Source organism: Chiloscyllium plagiosum, unplaced genomic scaffold (assembly GCF_037043375.1).
Source record: "Chiloscyllium plagiosum isolate Xiang-an unplaced genomic scaffold, Cpla_swu_hap1 HiC_scaffold_32, whole genome shotgun sequence".
NCBI classification, from domain to species: Eukaryota; Metazoa; Chordata; class Chondrichthyes; order Orectolobiformes; family Hemiscylliidae; genus Chiloscyllium; species Chiloscyllium plagiosum.
This window is the reverse complement of record NW_028270170.1, coordinates 32215252-32233235: the sequence shown is the minus strand read 5'-3', so window position 1 is coordinate 32233235 and position 17984 is coordinate 32215252. Positions and strand designations below refer to the sequence as shown.

The window sequence follows — 17984 nt, the reverse complement described above, 5'->3', positions numbered from 1 at the left end:
GCATCAGAGTCCCACTGTCAGGGTTAAGCAGAGTCTAGGTCACACTGTAAAGGAAACAATAAGTTGACATGATTTTCCATCAAATTAATCAATTACTTTCCAGATTGCTATCCAGGTAAGGATGGCAAGTGATGGGCTCTCAAAGCCAGAGGGCTGTGGAATTCACTCCAGCTTGGAAACAGCAGCAAGTTGCCATTAGCAGGGAAGCAGCTGTGGGGGTATGGGGCAAGACCCAACATGGAAGATGTTACAACATGGCGGTGAACCCTTCTGCTAATTAAACTAAACACCCAGAAAAGCTCACCTCACCTCATAATCTGTTAAAGTATGAGTGATAGAGAAATCCAAATTTCCACTATTTAAGGAAAGAAAATATAAATTTATTCTTTAACTCTAAAAGTGAACATTAAACAACAGCTATTTACAACTCTAAGCCTCCTTTCTCCGAACTGATTGTTATCTGCCTTCAACTCTATAACAATAAACACCCTTATTAAAATTACATCAACTTAATTTACAAAATGCTACAGCAGCTGTCATTTGTAGTGTCTATCTTCCTCTGGCTGTAGATCTCCCGGGGTCATCTTCGGTCTTTTGTTGCAAAGATAGTTTATATAAAAAGGTCCCTTTAATAGAGAGTGTTTTGTTAGCAGTTACTCTGATGATTGCAGTTTATTCTGTCAGGCTAACTCTCAGAATGGCAGCTTCTTTATATCCCAAACATTAGATCGTCTCATTAGTTCAATGTTGTCAAAACATTAACTTCAAATTTGATTGGGTTTTAGTATCCTGAGGCATAATTTAAACTGATCAAACACAAACTGTTGTGAGAACAGCCAAATGTTACATATTTACAATTTTCCAGTACACTGAGACTGCTGGTCAGTCACATGACAGGTATTTACAAGCTCTCAGTGCAAAACAGTTTTGGCTTTCTCTTAAAGATACAGTACATGCCTTCAACCTCATATCAAAGATCCCCTTTCAAACTTGCTAAAATTGAAAAACAGATTATAGATCTGCCTGCCAAGCCACCATTGTTGGGCAGAAAACGAGAGTGACCAGTCACTACGGCTCACCTTAGCTAGGTAGAGATCTCTGACCCTGCCTGTGGGAGCTGGTCTCTGATACACATTGGGGAATCCACTTCCAGGCAGCTGCATTGACTCTCACACTATGGAGGCCACCTGGAAAACTGGCCTTAAGCATTGAATACCAGGCTTAATTGTATGCCTGGCCTCCTACCCATCCCACCTCCTGGCACTAGATGGAACCGGGTACTGGCAGACTGGTCGGCAGTGCCATTTCCTAGCACCTACCTGCCTCTGTGATCCAGAAAATGTCAATCCATGACTGCAGTGTAAAGGGTTAGTGTAAAAAGGCAGTCTAAATCTATGGTGATAAAGATCACATTCCACTGGAGTCTAGTGAGGGATGGTTCGATGGGAAGCCTTGTTCTATGTATAATTGAAAGTTTGTAAGAAGATTTGTAGCTCGCGTGCTCGTTGTTGTGGTTCAGTTCGCCGAGCTGGGAATTTGTGTTGCAGACATTTCGTCCCCTGTCTAGGTGACATCCTCAGTGCTTGGGAGCCTCCTGTGAAGCGCTTCTGTGATCTTTCCTCCGGCATTTGTAGTGGTTTGAATCTGCCGCTTCCGGTTGTCAGTTCCAGCTGTCCGCTGCAGTGGTCGGTATATTGGGTCCAGGTCAATGTGCTTATTGATTGAATCTGTGGATGAGTGCCGTGCCTCTAGGAATTTCCTGGCTGTTCTCTGTTTGGCTTGTCCTATAATAGTAGTGTTGTCCCAGTCGAATTCATGTTGCTTGTCATCCGTGTATGTGGCTACTAAGGATAGCTGGTCGTGTCGTTTCATGGCTAGTTGGTGTTCATGGATGCGGATCATTAGCTGTCTTCCTGTTTGTCCTATGTAGTGTTTTGTGCAGTCCTTGCATGGGATTTTGTACACTAAATTGGTTTTGCTCATGCTGGGTATCGGGTCCTTCGTTCAATCTGAAAGCAACAACACCCCCAGATTCTATGGACTACCTAAAGTGCACAAACCAGACATCCCACTCAGACCCATAGTATCACTACCAGGGACACCATCACACAAACTGGCTAAAGAACTACAGCAGAAACTGAAACACCTGATCAGCGAATCCAGACACCCTATACAGTCAACACAGGAATTCTTGGACATCATCAGAAATATACACATAGACAAGGAAGAAACCATGGTCTAATATGATGTTACGGCACTGTTCATCTCTATCAACAAAACCCTAGCCAGAGAAACAATAGCCAACCTGCTGGACATATAGAACAGACAACAGGACATTGAACCTATCAACAAAGACGGCATACTCAAACTACTGGACCTGTGCCTCACAACACACATCACATTCAACAACCAAATATATGAACAAATCAATGGCACACCCATGGGCTCACCCATCTCTGGACGCATAGCAGAAGCGGTAATGCAAAGGTTAGAACTAACAGTCTTACCGCAAATTCAACCCAAACTCTGGGTCAGATATGTGGATGACACCTTTGTAATCATTTAAAAACACAGAAATACAGAACACACACCGGATCATCAACGCCACCCTCACAGGAATCCGATTCACTAGAGAGGAAGAAAAGGACAACCAACTCCCATTCCTAGACGTGATGGTACAGAGAATACCGAACGGAGAATTCACCACAAAGGTATACAGGAAAGCCACACACACAGACCAAGTCCTAAACTACAAAAGCAATCACCCCAACACACACAAAAGAAGTTGCATCAAGACACTGTTCAAAAGGGCCATAACACACTGCAGTACACCAGAACTGCAAAAAGAGGAAGAAGAACACCTATACAATGTATTCGCCAAAAATGGATACCCCCGCAATTTCATCAACAGATGCCTAAGGGAAAGACAACGGAACGAGGACATGCCACAACGCAAAGGACTAGCCACACTACCACATATCAAGAGCATTTCCGAACTGACAGCCAGACTACTGCGACCACTAGGACTCAAAACAGCACACAAACCAACAGCCACTCTCAGACAACAACTCACCAGAACGAAGGACCCGATACTCAGCATGAGCAAAATCAATGTAGTGTACAAAATCCCATGCAAGGACTGCACAAAACACTACATAGGACAAACAAGAAGACAGCTAACAATCCGCATCCATGAACACCAACTAGCCACGAAACGACACGACCAGCTCAATTTAGTAGCCACACACATGGATGACAAGCAACATGAATTTGACTGGGACAACACTACTATTATAGGACAAGCCAAACAGAGAACAGCCAGGGAATTCCTAGAGGCATGGCACTCATCCACAGATTCAATCAATAAGCACATCGACCTGGACCCAATATACCGACCACTGCAGCTGGAACTGACAACCGGAAGCGGCAGATTCAAACCACTACAAATGCCAGAGAAAAGATCACAGAAGCGCTTCACAGGAGGCTCCCAAGCACTGAGGATGTCACCTAGACAGGGGTCAAAACGTCTGCAACACAAATTCCCAGCTCGGCGAACTGAACCACAACAATGTATAATTGAGTTTGCCTGCAGCCTTGCCTCGAGTAAACTATCAATCCTAACCAAGGACACAACTTAAACTAAGACCCACAGCAATGGCATCTTTAAAACAGAATAGGAAGTAGGTGCAGGAGTAGGCCATTCGGCCCCTCGAGTCTGCTCTGCCATTTGACCAGACCATAGCTGACCTTGTACTTCAAAACCCTTTTCCCTTACAGCACTGTCTCCATAACCCTTGATATAAGTAACTCAAGAAATCTGTTGATTACTGTCTTAAATATATAAAAAGGCTGAGTGTCCATCATTATTTCAGGTAGAGAGTGATACTAGCCAACACCCTTTAATTATTTGTCATTACTGGATAATCTGATGGGTGAATTTAATAAAAAATCAACTCAGGTGTAGCTTGATCCCAGTGATGTTTTTGGCTATCGTGCAACATTCAGTTGATATCGTCATCAATGCTTAGAGGTAAAAACAATGACTGCAGATGCTGGAAACCAGATTCTGGATCAGTGGTGCTGGAAGAGCACAGCAATTCAGGCAGCATCCGAGGACAGGCAAAATCGACGTTTCGGGCAAAAGCCCTTCATCAGGAATAAAGGCAGAGAGCCTGAAGCGTGGAGAGATAAGCTAGAGGAGGGTGGGGGTGGGGAGAGAGTGGCATAGAGTACAATAGGTCAGTGGGGAAGGAGATGAAGGTGATAGGTCAGGGAGGAGAGGGTGGAGTGGATAGGTGGAAAAGGAGCTGGGCAGGTCGGACAAGTCCGGACAGGTCAGGGGATCGGGTTGCTGGAGGTTAGAAGCTAGGATGAGGTGGGGGAAGGGGAAATGAGGAAACTGTTGAAATCCACATTGATGCCCTGGGGTTGAAGTGTTCCGAGGCAGAAGATGAGGCGTTCTTCCTCCAGGCGTCTGGTGGTGAGGGAGCGGCGGTGGAGGAGGCCCAGCACCTCCATATCCTCGGCAGAGTGGGAGGGGGAGTTGAAATGTTGACGGAGACAGGCGCTGAGGAAGCAAATGTGGCTGTGATAGCGAGTTTGTTTCAGGACATGGTTGAAGAGCTTCAGGGCTGAGGAAATGACCTGGGAGTTGCAGTGAGAGAGAGACTCCCTGAGATTCTTGTAGAGAGAGGAGGAAAACTTCTTCAAGGCAGACATCCTTGCAAGAGGATTCGCAGTAGGGTTAAAATTAACGAGGTAAAAACAATGACTGCAGATGCTGGAAACCAGATTCTGGATCAGTGGTGCTGGAAGAGCACAGCAATTCAGGCAGCATCCGAGGACAGGCAAAATCGACGTTTCGGGCCTCCTCTCTCTACAAGAATCTCAGGGAGTCTCTCTCTCACTGCAACTCCCAGGTCATTTCCTCAGCCCTGAAGCTCTTCAACCATGTCCTGAAACAAACTCGCTATCACAGCCACATTTGCTTCCTCAGTGCCTGTCTCCGTCAACATTTCAACTCCCCCTCCCACTCTTCCGAGGATATGGAGGTGCTGGGCCTCCTCCACCGCCGCTCCCTCACCACCAGACGCCTGGAGGAAGAACGCCTCATCTTCCGCCTCGGAACACTTCAACCCCAGGGCATCAATGTGGATTTCAACAGTTTCCTCATTTCCCCTTCCCCCACCTCATCCTAGCTTCTAACCTCCAGCAACTCGATCCCCTGACCTGTCCGGACTTGTCCGACCTGCCCAGCTCCTTTTCCACCTATCCACTCCACCCTCTCCTCCCTGACCTATCACCTTCATCTCCTTCCCCACTGACCTATTGTACTCTATGCCACTCTCTCCCCACCCCCACCCTCCTCTAGCTTATCTCTCCACGCTTCAGGCTCTCTGCCTTTATTCCTGATGAAGGGCTTTTGCCCGAAACGTCGATTTTGTCTGTCCTCGGATGCTGCCTGAATTGCTGTGCTCTTCCAGCACCACTGATCCAGAATCAATGCTTAGATCAGAGTGGTGCTGGAAAAGCGCAGCAAGTCTGGCAGCATCCGAGGAGCAGGAAAATTGGATATATTTGGATTGATTAAATACTCACCAATAAGATCCCTAATGGGATCACTCACTGAAAGTCCTTTCGGAAGCACCATCACAAAGAAATGTTGAATCATCAAGTCTCCATAGGTGCTTAAAGTAGAAATGAAGATTGGAGATTTGGGTTATTTTGACCATGACTTGGGCAGACAGGCACTGTTCCTGCCACAGCTTTCTCCTTAGTTGACTTTAGCTAACTATATTTCTGTTTTATTAAATTGCATAAGAGTTTTGTGCTTCTGTTTTCAGGGGCGTTGTTATGGTGGAAGATGCCAAACCAGAGACAAACAGTGCAGTTACATCTGGGGTCGCAGTAAGTAAGCTTTCTCATGCAGAGAGACATAGGAATAGACCATTTTTCCCCACAAGCCTGTTCCACTATCTGATGAGATGAAGACCAATCTGACTGTGCCCTCAACTCAAGTTTCCTGCCTGACCCCAATACCCTTTGAGTCCCTTGTTCGTCAATCATCTATCAAATTCTGCCTTAAAAATATTCGATGACCCAGCCTGCACACCTCTCTGGCAAGAGAATTCCACAAACTCACAACCCTTTGAAAGAATGAATTTTTCCCATCTCTGACTTATTTCTAAATAGTGCCTACAAGGGAGACATCTTTTCAGCATCTACCCTATTGAGTCCACCAGGCATCTGAAACTGTTCAATAAATTACGTCTCATTATTCTAAACTGTGGTGGAAACTGTGTTGGACACAGTTCCATCCTGTGTAACCTTTCCTTGTATGATAACTCCCTCAGCTCAGCAATCACTTGAGTAAGTTGAGTAAGTTGAATGGTTTAAAGAGATTAACGATCCTGATGAGACTTCCTTTTAATTTTAAACAAAGTAGCACAAATGAATTGATGTATTCATAAAGCAGATCATTAGTTGTTAATGTCATAATTTAGCAATTATGCTTGTAATGTATTTTTAAGATCTAATGTTAATGTTTAGAATCTTGGAGTCTTGTGAAGCGGTCAAGAAGACATGAAGAAAGTAGTCGGTATTTGTATATTAACACCTACCACACTGGGTGGCATTTTCTCCAAACAGGTCTGCATGTAGTGAGGATGTTGGGAGTGAATCAGGAATCCATTTATAACTATGGATTTCGCCTTTGCTTTCTAACCTCACCACAGCCTCAGCACTCTGTGCCGAAGTTTCCTGAGTAATGATGTCGGGGGGGCATGATGTCATATGTACCTCTCACAATGTCTGCTATTTGTCTGTTTGCCTCTTTTTCTCTTTTGAAGCAAAAATTAGAAAACCCCCTGAAAGCAAAATGTTTAATTTTTTTTAAGATTCGGCCGATCGATTCTGTTATGAAAAGCTGAATGTCGAAGGGACCGAGAAGGGAAACTGTGGCAAAGATGGCCAAAGCTGGCTTCAGTGCAGTAAGCAGTAAGTAGCTGCTATTCGGCCAATCTCAATGAGCTGCAGCAGATGATGATGCATCATTTTTGATTCACTGTTTATTCAGTTTGTATTTCCTTTTCTTTTTGCGCATTTGTATTTGTGCTTGTGTATTCTGAGGAAGAGAAGACTAACAAATGCATCCAATCTCAGTCCCACCTCAGATTCTTCAAATGTCTTCATTAAAAGGAATTAATTTTTACTCATTCCTTTGGAATCTTGCTCTAATGGTCTCATCAAGACTTTTGAAATCCTCTTCGACTGTCCTTAATAATCTTTTTAAAAGCTTGCATTTAAATCCTCCCCCATTGCCAACAGAATTGATTGTTGCTTTGCATAACTCTTAGAACTATCTTCAATAAATATTACCAGTCATAGATTGCTGATTAGTTGAAATATTGGATGTAATTAGAGGATTTCATCAAACATTTTACATGCATGTTGTAGTTCAGGGCTATGAATGGTGATGATAGAGGTTCCAATTTTCTTTCCATCACACTCAAAAGTACACAATTAGTCCGAAGCATGCTACAAATATAATACTGAATTAGCAAGGTTAATCATTTGTAATGCACAAATCAACTGGTATATTCAAGAAAAAAATAGACACACCATGAATTATGAGCCAGCATAAGCTGCTGGTAAATTTGGACCAGAGTTTAATTAGAATGGTGCTGGAAAAGCACAGCAGGTCAGGTAGCAGGAAAATCGACGATTCGGGCAAAAGCCCTTCATCAGGAATGGCCTCCAGCATCACTCTAATCTAAACTCTGGTTTTCAGCATCTGCAGTCCTCACTTCTACCTAGTAAATTTGGACCACTCTGCCATTTTGTTAGAGGAAATGTAGAGGATGTAGGTCAGTTTGATCCTAGAGTAGGATAAAAGGTCAGCACAACATTGAGGGCTGAAGGGCCTGTACTGGGCTTTACTATTCTATCTTCTTTGTCTACTATTTTTAAGAAATTGCTGGATTTTTAAATTAAACTTGTTGGAGCTGGTACTCTCCTAATCCAATCTTGCCTTTCCTCTTTTTACTTCTCTTTCTATTCCTGATTTTACTGTGATCACCTACCTTCTAAGTTGTTCCTCTGTCGCTTTCTCTCTCCTGAAGTGCCACTGATTAAGAAAGTGCACCAAAGTCCAGATGACTTCTAGCCTTTGCCATACTATTGTCAGCTTGCACTTTCAGGGGAAAAAAAAATTGAGCTGAAAAATCTGCAAGTACACATTGCCAGATGCCCTGCAACCAGCAAGATTTGAGCCATCATTTGTTAGGAGGCAATTTGAAAATAATTAAAGCTGACAACTGCAGAGTGTGTTTTCCAGCAAGGATTTATTGAGACCATCCTTCAGCTTTCTTGTTCAAAATGACAGAATTTATGGAATGCCAAGTCCTCTGTGAATTGAGAGCTCCATTTGGTTTTTATTTCGCTTTTACAGTTTTTTTTAAACATTTGGTTGCTATTAGGATGTATTCTGCTATTGTACAATTGTTTAATGAAATTGAGTAATGAATGCAATAGTTTAGGATAACATATTTGTGCAGGATTTGTCACTGGCTGAAGACGTTGCCTTGAATTTTCATTGGAATCTCTTTCAGATGTTAGTAACTGAATTCTCCCTGTTTTATGTAGGGATGTGCTTTGTGGTTATCTTTTTTGTTCCAATATCACTCAGCCTCCAAGACGTGGGGAACTCAATGGAGACATTACCAGCATGGTATTATACCATCAGAACAAGTACATAGATTGCAGGTAACAATCCAATTCCACTGAGTTTTGTAGCAAGTGCTCAGGTAAAACTAAAGTACCGAATGTGAAATTAAGTTATTTTGAGATACAGTAACCGAGCAAGGTTTGTGAAGTTTAATCTTCCCATGCTCAAAAGATATGCTGATATAATTTCCAAAACCACTTTCAAACAGGGGTAAAAGATGATTATTAAAGGTGACCACAGTGGTCTCGTTTTTGCTGCCTATGGCATTGTTATAAACTGTGGAACCTTACTGCAAACTGTGGCACATAGAAGCTTACACGCAGTTGCTATTCTTTTGCCAGTTATTTAAAATTAAAACTTGTCCAAGTCAAAAAAGTAATTGTCTCAATAAATTTTAAGTTAACTTGTTTGCACTATTGTTATTAAGAGCAGAGATAATCGTTTGCATGTTATACAATATATTACAGAAATAAGTTATTAATTTGATGGCTCATTCGAATGAAATCAATATTCTTGTTAAAAATTTCCTTTGCTCCACACAGAAGCTTTTCACATATAATTAGACCAAAATGACTTTGTGCTCCCTGCTATGGACCAGACCAAACCTCCTCGATATATATTAAAAAGTAGCCTAGACCCTAATTTTTACTTCTCTTCAAGGCAAGTGTAAGGCGTTGCATTCTGTATGCAATTCAGTTGGTGAAAGTAATTGATTTTAACCAACCACACACTGTTTTTGCACTGCAGTGATAATACAGACAAAATAAAAAGAAAAGAAAAGAATTGGCTTAACTGTAACACCATCAAAATGCTTAACAAACTAATATATACAAATTACAACTAATTAACTGTTCCAGTATCATAACATCCCATACACACACCCTTGGCAAAGGCAAACTTAGTAAAATAGATTGTCTCATACACAATTCTAGCAGCAGGAAGAGAACCCAAGCTTTTAGCTATGAGAGAATGTGGAATAAGAACTTTCACATTCAGACTCCAGCAACTGCAGAAAGCTAAACCTAAAAGTTCAGGCTGCTTCTATTGTTCCGATTTTTTTTAAATCCCCAAAGTTTCACAAGCTGATTGCTGCTTCGTCTATGACCTGACCATGCTGCACCGCTTCATTAAAAAATAAGTACACCTCTTGAAAGCCATAGTATCACTACATATCTCAAATTAGTTTGACAGTTTGGGGCTTGTTACTGGATTCTGGGAGCATCAGAATAATATTGCTTAACTTTAGGGGTTTTCTTGCAGTAGTTTAGCTGACTGGGGAATTGGGAAGGTTCACCATGCCTCATTATGTCACCTGACTAGTGCAGTATTTTGAGTGCACTGACATATCTCATTGCCCCAGGTTGTTTTGTTAATTTGGGATTAGGGTGCCATTTGCAAGTGAAGAATTCATTGTCCATCTTTGATTGCCCTTGAGAAGATGCGAGTGAGCCATCTACTTGAGCACCTGAAGTCTGTCTGATTTAGGGTGAGACTTTAACCTAACAGCAGTTTAGGAATTGTGATTGAGATTCAAGTCAGGATGATGTGTGGTTTGGAGGCAATTTGCAAATGATAGTCTTCCTTCACATCTGCTTCTCCTTCTCCTTCCAGCTTGTAGAGGTTGTGGGTTTGGAACTTACTATTGAAGCTGCAATGTGTCTTGTAGATGGTACACATTGCTGCTACTAAGTATCGGTGATAGATGAATTGAGCTTTCAAGATTTTGGCTTGGATGGTGTCAAGGTTTTTGGGTGTTGTTGGAGCTACACCCAACCAGACAAGTGGAAAATAACTCTTCACATTCCTGACGTTTGCTTTATAGATGGTGGACAGGCCTGGGGAGTCAGGAGGTGATATCTGAATTTACAGCTGTGATTATTCTCCAGTAAATAAACCCAGAAATACAGCTATATAGGAAACCTGAACAGAAGCAGATTCAGACATGATGCTTTATTTGGTTTATAGTCTGCTGAAAAGAATTACTTGGAATCGGACATGAAAGTTGGACTTATTATGAGGGAAGGTATCTCAAAACAGTCTGGAGAGAAGGGGAAAATATGGCAGAGAGTTTTTTGAAGTCCACATTTTATGTACAGTATTCATAGTCATAGAATCATAGAGATGTACAGCACGGAAACAGACCCTTCGGTCCAACTTGTCCATGCCGACCAGATATCCCAACCCAATCTAGTCCCATCTGCCAGCACCTGGCCCATATCCCTCCAAACCCTTCCTATTCATATACCCATCCAAATGCCTCTTAAATGTTGCAATTGTACCAGCCTCCACCACTTCGTCTGCTGAAAATGTGTTGCAGGTCAGGCAGCATCCAAGGAGCAGGAGAATCGACGTTTCGGGCATGAGCCCTTCTTCCTGAACATTCCTGAAGAAGGGCTCATGCCCGAAACGTCGATTCTCCTGCTCCTTGGATGCTGCCTGACCTGCTGCGCTTTTCCAGCAACACATTTTCAGCTCTGATCTCCAGCATCTGCAGTCCTCACTTTCTCCACTACTTCGTCTGACAGCACATTCCTTACATGTACCACCCTCTGCGTGAAAAAGTTGCCCCTTAGGTCTCTTTCATATCTTTCCCCTCTCACCCTAAACCTATACCCTCTAGTTCTGGACTCCCCCACCCCAAGGAAAAGAATTTGTCTATTTATCCTATCCATTCCCCTCATGATTTTATAAACCTCAATAAGGTCACCCCTCAGCCTCCGACGCTCCAGGGAAAACAGCCCTAGCTTATTCAACCTCTCCCTATAGCTCAAATCCTCCAACAACCTTGTAAATTTTTTCTGAACCCTTTCAAGTTTCACAACATCTTTTTGATAGGAAAGAGACCAGAATTGCATGCAATATTCCAACAGTGGCCTAACCAATGTCCTGTACAGCTGTAACATGACCTCCCAACTCCTGTATTCAATACAGTGTCCATCTCTGAGCCACATTTCTGTAATTGCTATGATATCCCAGTCCCATGTTCCTAACCATGCCCTGAGTTCATCTGTCTTCCCTGTTAGGCCACTTGCATTGAAATAAATGCAGTTTAATTTATTAGTTCTACCTTGTTCTCTGCTTCGTTCCTGCCTGCCCTGACTGTTTGACTCGCCTTTGTTCTCAACTGTACCAATCTCAGATTGAAATCTTTCCTCACTACCTCCCTGGGTTCACCCCCCCCCCCCCCCCGCCTTTATTAGTTTAAATCCTCTTGAGCAGCTCTAGCAAATCTCCCTGCCCGTGTATTAGTCCCCTTCCAATTCAGGTGCAATGCGTCCTTCTTGTACAGGTCCACTTCTACCCCAAAACAGCTTCCAGTGATTCAAAAATGCGAATCCTTCTCCCGTACAACAGCTCCTGAGCCATGCATTCATCTGCTCTATCCTCCTATTCCTGCCCTTACTAGCTCGTAGCACCAGGAGTAATCCAGATATTACTACTCCCAAGGAACTCCTTCTTAAATTCCTGCCTAACTTTCTGTAATCTCCCTTTTCCCTTCCTATGTCGTTGGTTCCAATGTATACAGTGACCTCCTGCTGGCCCCTCTCCCCCGTGAGAACATTCTGCACCCTCTCTGAGACATCCTTGATCCTGGCACGAGGGAAGCATCACACCATTCTGATTTTTCGCTGCTGGCTACAGAAACTTCTGTCTGTACCTCGGACTAGAGAGTCGCCCAACATTATCGTTCGCTTGGAACCCGGCGTACCTCTCATTACGTTACATTTCAGAGGAGAAAGTAGCATTTTAGTAACATCAAAGTGTTGATTAGATTCAACATTGACAGGATTAAAGTGTAATTGCAATGTTCTCAGGGGAGGCCATGTTGTACTTGATGATGGGACCAGTCTTGGTTATGTAGAAGATGGCACTGCCTGTGGACCCAACATGATGTGTCTCGATCGCAGATGCCTACCAATACAAGCCTTCAACCTGAGCACCTGTCCACAGAGCTCAAGTGGAGAAGTTTGCTTTAACCATGGGGTGAGTTCATTAGAATTTCAAAAATGCAGAATGTTGATATTTTGCTAAATTGTCGCATGTTTGCAGAATGTGAAAATCTCCATAAGTCATGAGTAGGCTAAATAACTGTACCCAACACTGAAATCTTCAACGTATGATGTTTGTGATGGCCAATGTGTCTTCAAAGCAGGAGGTTTTGGACTGTAACTTGCTCATGTTACATTAAGCATACAACACTGGCAAGAAGAAAAAAGACCAGCTGTACATGAAACCTGTCCACACCGTGGTAGCTAAGACACTATAACTAAACATTTTGTGCAGAGTATTGACCCAGATGAGGGACCTGCAGGCATGGTTGTGAAACTTGCAAAATACGCGTAAACAGATAGGAAAGGATGTTGAGAACAGGACATAGGCTGAATAAGTGGACAAAAATCTGGCAGGAGGAGTATAATGACAAAAATTATAAAGTTGTTCAGCAGGAAGAATAAAAATCAGAGTTTAAATTAAATGGAGAAAGAATGTAGAATTCTAAAGAGCTAACAGATCTTGGTGTTCCAGTGCAAGAGTCACAGAAAGCTGGAATGCAGGTACAGCAAGGAATTAAGAAAGCTAATGGAATGCTAATCTTTATTATAAGAGGAATTGGAAGTAAAAATAAATGTATATGCTTCAGTTATAAAGGGCATTGGTGAGACCTCATTGAATACTACGTGCAGTTTTGGTCACCTTACTTAGGGAAGGATGTATATGTGTTGGAGGTGGTTCACAGGAGGTCTACTGGATTGATTAGCGTAGTGCGGGAAAAGCACAGCAGGTCAGGCAGCATCCGAGGAGCAGGAAAATCAACGTTTCAGGCGAAAGGATTCCCGATGAAGGATTTTTGTCTGAAACATTGATTTTCCTACTCCTCGGATTCTGCCTGGCCTGCTGTGCTTTTCCAGCACTACTCTAATCTTGGCTGTAATCTCCAGCATCTGCAGTATCCACTTTCGTCTACTGGATTATTGCCTAGAGTGGACTATAATATTGGTCAACATTGGATAGGCTTAACTTGTTTCTGTTGGAGTTTGGAAAGGATGAAGTGTGATTTAATGGACATGTAGAAGGTCCTGAACAATCTTGACAATGTACATGAGGAAAAGGAAGTTTTGTCTTTTGACTCCAGAACCAGGTTGCACTGTTTTAAAATTAGGGGTCACCCTTTTAGGGGAGAAATGGGAAGAACTTTTGTTTTCTCAGGGAGTTGTACAACTTCGAAACCTTCTGCCTCAGAAGGAAGAGTCAGGATCATTCATCGTTTTTAAAGCACAGATTGACAGTTCTTGATAGGCAGCAGAATCGAGGTTATTGGGGAGTTAGGTGGAAATGTGCAAAGATCAGTTGTGATCTTATTGAACAGCGGGAGTGGGCATGAGGTCTGAATGGCCTACTATTGCTCTTAATTTACATGTCTCTAAAGAGGTTTCACCTCTGGCTGTGATTCCAGTGTTGAGTGCCTGTAAATTCTCCCCAATCCCTTCTCCAGCTTCAGCCAAAGGCCAATATGTGGACCCAAAAATCTGCATACTGTGGTCCCAGGATACCAGAAAACCCAACACACACTTGCTTGGTGACGGCACAAACTACTTTTCTGTGAAATCTGTTTTACAAGGCTAGGGCGGAGGAGTGTTGGTCCGAGTGTTTCAAAACATCGCCCTCGCCTTTCGAGTCTCGGCCGCTTCCCAAAGTGGGGCCTTTCAGATGGCAGTACTCAGACATACTCCTAGTCCTATAATGGGCCAAGGAAGTAGGAACTCCCAGTGTAGGTAGCCACTGAGCATTTCCATCAATAAATACGTGGAGGCCGAATGGAGGTTGTGCTCCCTGTAATGCCAGCTGGGACTTAGACTGTATGTGTGCATTGTCATACCTCCACCTACTTTCATATGATTAATTATATATTCTTATTGTTTATAGTGTAGGTTTGTTGTGAATTTAAAAACATTTTATTTGTAATTTTTAGTCTTACTTGGATTCTTGGTGACATGTACTCAAAATTTTGATGACAGCTTAAATTGATTATAAAAGTAATTGAAAATATATATAGTTCATATAAATGTTTATAAAATGAACTACAGGCGAGATGAACTGGTTGCTGCTTTGAGATGTGATCTGGTAAGGTGGTGAAACGGTTTCTCAAATGGAACAGGCATTTAATGTATGCTTCTGTTCTATTATCAGATATGTAGTAACGAGGCAAAATGTATATGTGTCCGTGACTGGACAGGGAAGGACTGCAGTGTCTTTGATCCATACTTGGAACCAACTCCAGCAGGGAGTACTGATGGACAGTACAAGGGTTTGTATCTATCCTTCATATAATTCTCTTGACTGATGTATGCCCGTTTGTTGTGTGAAAAGCAGGGTGTAATTGTGTTTGTGAACAGCACAAAGATCTCCACTTCACTTTGTAAAGCCTTTACGATAAATTGCAGCAGTAGCTAAATAAACACTGTGATGGAGATCTTTCAACTTGGATCAAAATAGTGCTATTGTTATGCAGGAACATTAATATGTTTCCTAAAAACCATTTGTCCAGTTCTGTGAATAGAAATGCAATTGTCTTCGACAAAGAAGAAATTCAGTTTTAGGTCAGCACAGATTTTGAAACTTGGAAACGACTGACCCGGTCCTCAGCAAAATTGTTTGTTCATGTTCTCGAAGAAATTGGCTTGTTAACTTGGCTTTAGCAGTGAAATGAAATTTACAAAAGTTAAATAGAATATTAAGTGCATTAATAAGGATTGTGCTTCCAGAGTAAATGATTAATGTAATCAAATCGGAAGAGGGAGACTTGGAAAGTAGTATGGCTCATAACTGTGGACAAATCATTCTTAATACATAATGACACTGCAAAACATTTAAGGAAAGTGAATGCTTGAAAATGTAATCAGAACACAAATGAGTAACTGTTCGAGTTCACCCTTCTAGTAGATCCACTCAGTGGCACCATCCATCAGGAAGTCATTAGCAGTCGACACCCTTACCCCCTTTAGCTGCTGCCTGAACCCAAGCTCCCCACTGGAAGCATGAAGTCAAAACCTCCAGAGATTAGGATGCGGCACAGTGGCTCAGTGCTTAACACTACTGCCTCACAGTGCCCGGGATCTGGGTTCAATTCTACCCTCGGGTGACTGTGCAAACTCCACACAGACGTTCTCCCCATGTCTGCGTGGGTTTCCTTCGGATGCTCTGGTTTCCTTCCACAGTTCCAAGGTTAGGTGGATTAACTATGGGAGATGCAGGGATAGGGTAGAGGGAATGTGTCTGGATGAAGTGCTGGTCAGAGGGTTGTTGTGGACTTGATGGCCCGAATAGCCTGCTTCCACACTGTAGGGATTCTATGATTCTAAGATATAGCACGGATCAGAATATACTTGCACAATTTTATTGAGTCCTGGTTGCTAGAATACATTAGACAGGGTACAGGGAAGAGGTCCAAGTTGGGTGCCAAGTGTAACATTGCTGAGCTATGTAGAAATTTCAGAGAAACATGAGACTTGCAGTCTGGGAGGAAGTTGTTCATGGGGTGCCTTACCAAAGGTATTTTAAAAGTTAAATGATCTCACCTAGGTAAATCTTTTAAATAATCTACAAATGTAAGGCAAGAGAATGTAGATATCAACTTGTAATATTAGGAACGTCTTTATTTGTAAGGTTTAACCACACAAGTTAGTAGAAGCAACAATATTAGATATTTAAAATGGGCACTAGAGTAGTGAACTTTAATGAACATTAGATCACTTCAACTTTACCTCACACTTTTATATTTTCTTGGTTCTTACATTTTGATAACTAATGTGAGCATGTTTTTTGGTATAAAGGTTGCATATGTTTGTAGATCCCAGTATGTTCTACCGCAGACATCAATGTGTTTGCTTTAATTAGCATTAATGGATAACAGAATTTAGCATTTCATTCCCTGCACAAGATAAATTCTAGTTAATAGGACACACAATTTGTACATGGAATTGTAATTTCATATCTTAGTGGTATTTTGTGTGTGTCTAGAGGCAGGCAGCCTGTATGTGAGATAAACCAAAGATGTGCCTTATATGACCTTATGGGGGGATTGGGGAAGGGAAGCAATGAGTCTGCAAGACAGATCATGCTATTTGTGTGAAATATGGGAGAGAACAGGGATGTTTCTCGCCAGAAAGGCCTTCTATTGCTCACTGTTCGGATTTAAAGGTGAAGGATGGCCACAGGAGTTACAGAAACCCAACCAGTGTCAGTGATTTACTCTCAGCATCAGCCAGTTCCTTTTGAAGAGGGTGATTTAAGAAAAGCTAAGGTTAAACAAAACTCACCATGTAAGGACATGGAGACACTAATACAGGAGTATGCTTCCAGTAACCAATTAGCTGATTATAAATTTTAAGAAAATTACAGGTATCTTTTTGTCGAGAGGGTGGTTGAGTTGCTACAAATTGGGTATAAAAGGGATGGAATCAACTGAGACAATAGTGTGAAACAAGCTGTGTGCATATCGGGCAGAGTATGAAGTAAACTGACCTTTCACTGTTGTTTGAATTGAACAGTCAGATGTAATTGTTATACTGTTTGGCTTTTAAGAATAACTGAAAGGAATTTGGTGACCTTTATTAGTCCTGTCATGCAGTTGCAAGGGACATGGGGCATAACCGAAGTAGGGAGGATAGATAAATTATGTCCAAACATAAATACCGTGTCATAGTGAGTCTGGGAGCCATTCTGTAAAATAACTGTAAATGTTGTCTTCCTTGCTCCACAGCCCAGGGTGAGCACTACTATTAAATGGAACATGGTGCATAAGTCATACAGTCATAGAGATATACAGCATGGAAACAGACCCTTTGGTCCAATTTGTTCATGCCGACCAGACATCCTAAATTAATCTTAATTATTAGATTACTTAATTATTAGATTACTTACAGTGTGAAAACAAGCCCTTCGGCCCAACAAGTCCACACCGACCCGCCGAAGCACAATCCACCCAGACCCATTCTCCTACATTTATCCCTTCACCTAACACTACGGGCAATTTAGCACGGCCAATTCACCTAACCTGCACATTTTTGGACTGTGGGAGGAAACCGGAGCACCCCGGAGGAAACCCACGCAGACACGGGGAGAATGTGCAAACTCCACACAGTCAGTCGCCTGAGGCGGGAATTGAACCCGAGTCTCTGGCGCTGTGAGGCAGCAGTGCTAACCACTGTGCAACCATGCCCATTTCGAGTCCCATTTGCCAGAATTTGGCCCATATCACTCT

General features: G+C 42.4%; 1 protein-coding gene across 6 annotated transcripts in view; it reads left to right on the top strand.

Annotated features, from left to right (window-relative positions):
* adam11 (ADAM metallopeptidase domain 11) overlaps positions 1–17984 on the top strand; it is a 163081-nt gene that overhangs the window by 131800 nt on the left and 13297 nt on the right. For all 6 annotated transcript variants that reach the window (XM_043675211.2, XM_043675210.2, XM_043675216.2 and 3 more), the window contains 5 exons: positions 5844–5907; positions 6897–6996; positions 8644–8763; positions 12541–12709; positions 14912–15029. In XM_043675211.2, the coding sequence (XP_043531146.2) occupies positions 5844–5907; positions 6897–6996; positions 8644–8763; positions 12541–12709; positions 14912–15029 (571 nt within the window). The remainder of the gene's footprint in view (positions 1–5843; positions 5908–6896; positions 6997–8643; positions 8764–12540; positions 12710–14911; positions 15030–17984) is intronic.